This window comes from Thunnus thynnus, chromosome 4, assembly GCF_963924715.1.
Source record: "Thunnus thynnus chromosome 4, fThuThy2.1, whole genome shotgun sequence".
Classification (NCBI taxonomy): Eukaryota; Metazoa; Chordata; class Actinopteri; order Scombriformes; family Scombridae; genus Thunnus; species Thunnus thynnus.
The window spans coordinates 19657943-19664841 of NC_089520.1; the positions used below are offsets into that span (position 1 = coordinate 19657943).

At 39.4% G+C, this 6899-nt stretch overlaps 2 protein-coding genes across 3 annotated transcripts; one reads left to right on the forward strand and one right to left on the reverse strand.

Annotated features, from left to right (window-relative positions):
* Positions 1-1177: 1177 nt before the first annotated feature.
* Positions 1178-2897, forward strand: h1m (linker histone H1M). The gene is made up of 5 exons (XM_067587357.1): positions 1178-1387; positions 1552-1808; positions 1887-2007; positions 2078-2133; positions 2580-2897. The coding sequence occupies exons 1-5, from the start codon at positions 1294-1296 to the stop codon at positions 2835-2837; spliced, it is 786 nt and encodes a 261-aa protein (XP_067443458.1). The 5' UTR covers positions 1178-1293; the 3' UTR covers positions 2838-2897.
* Positions 2898-2933: 36 nt separating this feature from the next.
* On the reverse strand, positions 2934-5560 carry LOC137181560 (transmembrane and coiled-coil domains protein 1-like). Of its 2 annotated transcripts, none has more exons than XM_067587356.1 (4): positions 4977-5560; positions 3752-4106; positions 3533-3668; positions 2934-3455 (listed from the first exon to the last, which is right to left on the reverse strand). In XM_067587356.1, the coding sequence occupies exons 2-4, from the start codon at positions 4048-4050 to the stop codon at positions 3144-3146; spliced, it is 747 nt and encodes a 248-aa protein (XP_067443457.1). In that variant the 5' UTR covers positions 4051-4106; positions 4977-5560; the 3' UTR covers positions 2934-3143. The 2 variants fall into 2 exon arrangements, with proteins under 2 accessions (XP_067443457.1, XP_067443456.1); XM_067587355.1 differs by having other exon boundaries at positions 3752-4195.
* Between the last annotated feature and the right edge of the window lie 1339 nt (positions 5561-6899).

The following is a 6899-nucleotide window of genomic DNA, read 5'->3' on the forward strand; positions in this document are numbered from 1 at the left end:
AAGTAAATACTTCATTAACAAGTCCTGTCACTTATTGAAAATGTGTGTGTATGAACACTGTCATTGTTTAGTATTTAAAACATTAGGAATCATGCTTGCATGTCCAAACATTTGACAATTCAAGTAAGTCCAACAGACCCATTACATTATCCTGGGACCTCTTTTCTTGTAGTAGCAATGTAAATATCAATTGACTGGTAAAAAGAAAGAAAAGTAAGAAAAACAACTCCAATTTTTCAGTATTCCCTCAGTGTTGTACACTGTATCCAACTCGACTGATGCTCCACTTTTCCTCTCAGTCATTCCACAACTTGTTTAACAATAAATTGTCAGACAACGCACAAATTATCATTTGTATCATATATTTAGATCAAAAGCAGCACAGTGTGGGTTAACCAGTGAAGAAGGATGACAAAGGGAGTTATTTCATCATTTCTGTTGATTCTATGTGTTCTAGTCCTGGAGCCAATACTGCAAGATTGGTAATATATCTTTGGAGAAAAGTCCATCCACTTGCCTGCTGTTCATCATCCCCAGTAAAACAAATTGTTTTCAAGGTGAGCCATTGATTACCAATTTGGATTTTTTTTGTTATTACTATTATTAATCATTTCGATTATTTCTTTGGTACACTATTTCTTGAAGCATCTTACAAACTGTATTTAAGGGTCAGTCCTTTCTTGTCAGCCTATATACAGCTTCCTGCTATCACTGAGTGTATATTTTCAGTATGACAGTTATGTAGCCCACGTTATCGCATTTCATACGGCTGCAACACAAGAACACCGAAACCACTATAAAGGCTGCAAATAGAGACCTCTTCTATGCATCTGCTTTTGTCATCTGATAAAAACAGAAAACCATCTGACACAGAGGTTTGTGCGCTTTATGCCTGGTTATTTTAAATCCACCACTTTTTTATTGCACGCTTGGTGTATAGTTAGAGTTCATGATGATCTTTTTTTTCCAAATGAGATAAGCATTTCTCTAAAATACTGCAAATCGCTGATGACCTTTGCATTTTGGTAACAGTCCACATTCAAAGACAATATTCATAAGGTCCTTGCAGGACGTGTGATGACGCCTCTCGCTGCGATCCCTAATGGCTTTAATTTGCAAAGCTTAATGGATTGCACCTGATCTAATGTGATTCACCTGGTCTCGTTTTACCGGAAGCAACTGCATAAAGAGGGAGACACTGACCATGTATCTGTAGTGTAGCTTACTTTTAGACTTCAGAGATCTTGCCATTTGTGTTATATTTTTCTCTTTTTTTATATTGGATTCTCAGTAATGCCTCCGAAAAAGAAAGCAGCGGACTCTGCTGATCCACCTGTGCCGTCCTCCAGCGACGCCCCGGTTGAAAAGCAGGTCGAGAGTAAATCAGGTCTGTGCGCAGATGATTTAAATGCACATTAAAATAGAGATCGATGTGACTGAGCATATAATTTAAAACAATTTTAAAATGTCCAGTAATGTTTTGTGGTCAGTGTTAAACCTGTCTTGTTCCCCACAAAAGCATAAATACACTTTGTGCACGTTTCCTCTTAGATGTTGCGACGCTGCGGAAACTTGCAGCTCATCCCTCCACAGCTATTATGGTGAAAGAAGCACTTAAAGCGTTGGACTCGCGAAAGGGGGTTTCATCCCAGGCGATACAGAACTATATTAAACAAAAATACCCCTCAGTGGATCTGGTGAGGTTGAAGCACTTAGTCCGCAGAACCCTGAAGAAGGGGATCGAGACTGGCACGTTGGTGAGGCCTGCCAACTCCAATGTCACTACAGGCGCAATGGGAAAATTCAGGGTAAGATGTCAGGTCTGCAGTCTCATCACACAAGCTAAATAACTCCACTAATCTCAGCTTTTTGTTATCTGTCATAAGCTTGCACGACAAGACAAGCAGCCAAAGTCAAAAACTGAGAACATGGATCCTAATGTACAAAAAGTCCCAAAAGCAGCCAAGGATGAAGCAAAGGATGCAGCCAAGAAGACCAAAAAAACAGGTAAAGGTAAAATGATTATAACTAATAAAGGCTAGTTTATGAGGTATATTAACTTTGTGACTTCATAAAGGTGCCACGAAGAAGAAGAAGAAAGACACTGAAAACGACGAACCCAAGTCATTGGAGGTGAGAGACTGAGTGCTCTGAGACTGATGCAGTGTCATTAAATTTGACAGTTTTGCAAGATAAATGCACAAACTTAAAAAAAAAAAAAAAAAAAAAAAAAAAAAAATTCCCACCTAAATTTATTCTTGGCCTTTTTTGGCTTTTGGACAATCATGAGTAAAAACTGACATGGAACAGTGTTTAAATGAATAAATGGCTCTTTTCCTTATTTAACCTTTTATTTACATATGTTTCCATGTGGTTTGACTGAGCATACATAGTCTTTACAACTGTTTAGTAGAACAGACAATAACTAGGTGAATTAATCACTCATAGAAAATCCAGATATAAACCTTTACATAACTTTCAAGCATCTTCAAAATTATCCAGAGCTGCTAACTAATGACCTCCAGTATTTATAACATCCTGGCTACAGCCCTTTGACACTGGCTTTTTTCTGTTTTTAGGACTCCAAGCCACCCAAAACCTCAAAGACAGACGAGAAGGCCACTACCTCAAAGGCTGCCCCAGCAAAGAAGCCAAAAGCTAAAAAAGCCGCTGAGAATGGGGATGACGACGGAGCCTCTGACTCAGCCAAAACTAAAGCAAAAACCGCCAAGGAGGCAAAAGCAGGGAAGGCATCGCAGAGCAAGGCTGCTAAAGCAGGTAGTGATGCCCCTGCTTCCAAAGCAACTGGGAAACGTGGGAAGAAGACTGCAGAGTAAACTTGTACTTCTTAAATTGTTTTTACTGTTTTGTTTGGAAATAAAAATATTTTTTTGGAACTTTTTTGTTTTTGTTTTTTTAAACCTCTTGACATGTAGAGCATTATACCTTTATTCTGCTTGCAATGTCAGGACATAGTAGTTGTAGCTTCAAATAAACTAGCCTTTTAATACAAACTGTCACACTGGAGTTGAGCTGGTCTAAGGATAGAGGGTGTCATATGCTGAACACTTTTCAACTAGATTCCTGATAAATACTCCAGAGTAATGCCTGAGTTGAGACAATTTAATTGACTGCTTCCCTATTCAGGATGTCATGTGCAGCAAAAAATGATGCAGATACTCTGAAGAGGCATCCCAGTGCCACCAGAGGAAGAAGAGGGCTACAAAAAGCAGTGTGGAAAACATACGGCAGTATGTTTTCATAAAGGGAGCAACACAGTTAGCCACAGTGGACACCACCAGCAAAAGGACCGCCAAGACAGCTAGCAGCACATTGATAAGTTTTCCAAGAAGAGTCCGTGCTGTGGTATTCTGCAAACTCTCAGGCTGCACCACCTTCTGTTGCTGCTCCTGCTCCAGCTTGAAGAGATGTGTCTGACATGCCTGCAGTGCCTCCTACAGATCAAAGTAAAAACTGTAATTGAAAGTCTCTTTCTTGCTATATGACACACAGTGTGACTAGTGAAGCTTACATCAATGTCTGCCACTCTAAAATAGGACTGATGAGCAATATTCTCCTCCATGTCGGCTAGCTTCTTATAGAAGTTCCCAATTTCATTCTGATGTAGTTCTGTCAAGTCACTGACCTGCTGTTCTATAAGATCACACCTGCAAAATAGTGACAACAGTACATCACAAACAGGATACATTCTTTCTACACAGAGTACTATACAGTAGTAAGCTTATGCTACCTGTTTTGTTCCTTTTGTAGGGTCTCCATGATCACGGTATAGTTTTGCTGGTAGTAGGATTTTAAGTTTTCAAAGGACTCCTCAAGTTGAACTTGGTTGTCCTTGAGCTCTTGGATCTCATGGAGTAAAGCATAAACACCTGAGGCCTGGGCACAATCAAGGGCATTGTCCCTGGAGCAAGAGAGGGCTCCAGGGGATCCAGTAGTGCAGCTGGATGCAGACACAGAAGTAGCACTGGAACAGTCATCACTGGCATAGTTTGGGCTAGACTGCAACTGTCCTGTCTCAAGGGTCCTCATTCCCCCAGGGCCAACACCCTCGTCTCCTTGGGTTTCATCCAAAGAGTCTTTCAGGGCTGAAATGTTACCAGCTCTGCTAAAATCGTTGTGAATGAGGGAGGCCATTTCTCTCAGTGTGGACACCACAGCTCCAGCTACAGAGTGACTTGAGAGAATTGACATGCAGTGCAAGATTAGACATTAAATTCAGAGTTTTGCTTCAAGGTGAGAAAATCACATCTACTCTGGTATGAGGTCAATATCTTGATCCCTTTATTTCACTCTATGATTATAGATAAATTAGTTGGTTGTGCTTAGGAGAATATCAATGTGGCCTTTCTGTCCTTAAACTGGCATAAAAAAGGGGAAAGCACAGAACTTGGCTCCTTTCAATCTGATGCATATCTCAAAAACATCTTTGTTTTTGAGAGGGAGGTCTGCTGCTTAATGGGCCGCATTTATTACTTTACACAAGCTACCATGCAAGGAACAGGCCTAAGTTACTATCGGAAGCAATTCAAGGTTCAGTGTATTGTTATTATGTGTTACACTTTAAACATATGGACAGGAGGAACCAGGGACTGAACCACAAATCCTGCAGTTAGATATCTGAAAAGCTTGTATGTTGATGTGAGTTTTACTAACGTTACCTACCAAAAACAAAAGGCCTTGTCCTTCTATAAACTGTTGTGGATTATCCAGAGTAGCATGCTGTTTCATTTTTAACATTATACTGTACTTTCTTTTGGTTTGGTTTTGTTTTACAATGATGAGCATCGCCCTCCATTAGCAACTAGGTGAACTTAAAAGGAACTGGCAGATATTTCAGAGAAAACCCGCAAACACAACTGTCTGCATTGCCAGACACCTCTAGAAGTAGCTTAAGTGAGAAAATACGTTGTTTTTGTGTAGTTTGAGTGAAATTACCTCTATACTGAGATACTTACCTTGAATGAAATTAAGTTGTCAGTGATTTCGTTCGCCAGGCGTCCATCATGGCAACAGATGTAGATAAACCTCTTTAGTTTGAGCTGATATTTTGATTTACTGTTTATTAAAAACAATTTGAATGGTTTTATTCTCTAAATAATCACACCAATGTTTTATAAAAACGCCCAGTATTCAGTTTCTACGTTGCCTGCTAGCTAAACTGTTACAGAAACAGCAACACGACCCGTAACGCTTATGGGGTTTTTTTCAGTTGTTGTTTGCTAAATGCTAAAGCTAACGTTCCTGTACAACCCAAAGATTCAGATGTTGCTTAGCAGCGATAAAACGTAACATAACAAACACATTCTGATAGAGCACAATGTTGTAGCCATGACAGTAGACAATACTTCAAATATGGATGTTACTGCAAAGAAGCTTCAAATTCTAAATGGATGCCGGATGTTTCACACACATCTTCAATCCGGCAGCACAGAAGATCTATACAATCGCCACAGTTTCAAGGTGCACACCCAAGATTAGTGTCACCAATTCAGTATCCGACCAAATGTGAAATATGGTCACAATCTGCCCTTCTGTTCCTGAGTTATGGCGTTAAATAATGGCCAGAAAAGTGTTTTTGCCGAACATTATAATGTCACAGTGAAGTTCACCTTTAACCTTTTGGATATATGTCATCACTTCATCATTTTATCCTATTAGACATTTCTGTGAAACTTTGTCATAATTAGGGTATGAATTCTTGAGTTACGGCCAAAAATGTGTTTTGTGAGGTCACAGTGACCTTGACATGTGAACACCAAATTCTTAGTTCATCCTTGAGTCAAAGTGGGCGTTTGTGCCAGATGTAATCCCTCCAGGCGTTCCTGAGATATTGCATTCACGACAGTGGGACAGACAGATGGATGGACGGACAGACAACCCAAAAACATAATGCCTCTATCCACAGCTGGCGCTGGCGTGGAAGCATAATAAATAACTGGACACAGTTTGAATTGAATTGACCATTGAATGTCACTACATAGTAGAACCAGGTTAATTTACTGAAGAAAGCTAGGCCAAGTCAAAGTTATTAAGAGTAACTGAACAACTTCACCTACTTCTAAGGTGGAGAAGGAAGCTTTAAAAGCCCCCAACCACCAATACTAAAACCACCGAGGTCATTTTGATTATTGTGCCTAGTTAGATCTCTTCAGGCACAATAATTTTGTTAAAAAGGGACAAATGACACTTCTATTATTATTTGTACACTGAGTCTGTGTGAAGGTATATTGGAAAATTGTGTTGTATCATAATGTAGTGCAAGACTTGTTTTCATGCTTTGGTTGTTCAGATTGTTTTGAACGCTGCACTAGGGTTAACGGATGAGATGCTGACGGGGTTTTTATTTGGCGACAAACATGAGCAGATGGGACAATCTCCAATCTGGGAATTTATGGAGGGTGAAACAACTGACTTGTCTTAGTGACCAGGCATTTGCTGTGAGGTGAGATTAATCTAGTTTGCAGAGCTGTGTATAGAATTCTCACTATTTTTTCTGGTGAATATTTTGCAACAGAATTTAAAATCACTCATTTGTTACCTAAAATACAAAAGGCCCGATGAGGTGTCAAAACTAGTGTCCAAAGAATCAGGTCAGAGGACTCTTCCTTCACCTTGATTCATTTGGGATGTTGTGTTTTTGGTAATGTGTCGTCTGGTGGTCAAAGCAGTTTGGGTTTTTTTTCATACCATATAACTCTCTTCTATTTTGTTTCATCATAGAACCTCTGAAAACACTTTGGTGACATTTTACCAAGTGGTTCTGTTGCTAATCAATTGCAACGTACAATTTATGTGACTTCATGACATTTGTGACAAATACAAGTTAGACTTTCATTTTCACCTTTTAAAACAGCAAATTTATTTGTCTTTAAAAAATA

Excerpts from the sequence above, each read along its gene's own strand:
- h1m (XM_067587357.1), top strand. The coding sequence starts at position 1,294 with ATGCCTCCGAAAAAGAAAGCAGCGGACTCTGCTGATCCACCTGTGCCG. Across the intron at positions 1,388-1,551 it reads GCAGGTCGAGAGTAAATCAG|ATGTTGCGACGCTGCGGAAA; the intron begins GTCTGTGCGCAG and ends GTTTCCTCTTAG. Across the intron at positions 2,008-2,077 it reads CAAGAAGACCAAAAAAACAG|GTGCCACGAAGAAGAAGAAG; the intron begins GTAAAGGTAAAA and ends GACTTCATAAAG.
- LOC137181560 (XM_067587355.1), bottom strand. The coding sequence starts at position 4,155 with ATGGCCTCCCTCATTCACAACGATTTTAGCAGAGCTGGTAACATTTCA. Across the intron at positions 3,669-3,751 it reads CTACAAAAGGAACAAAACAG|GTGTGATCTTATAGAACAGC; the intron begins GTAGCATAAGCT and ends ACTATTTTGCAG. Across the intron at positions 3,456-3,532 it reads TTAGAGTGGCAGACATTGAT|GAGGCACTGCAGGCATGTCA; the intron begins GTAAGCTTCACT and ends TTTGATCTGTAG.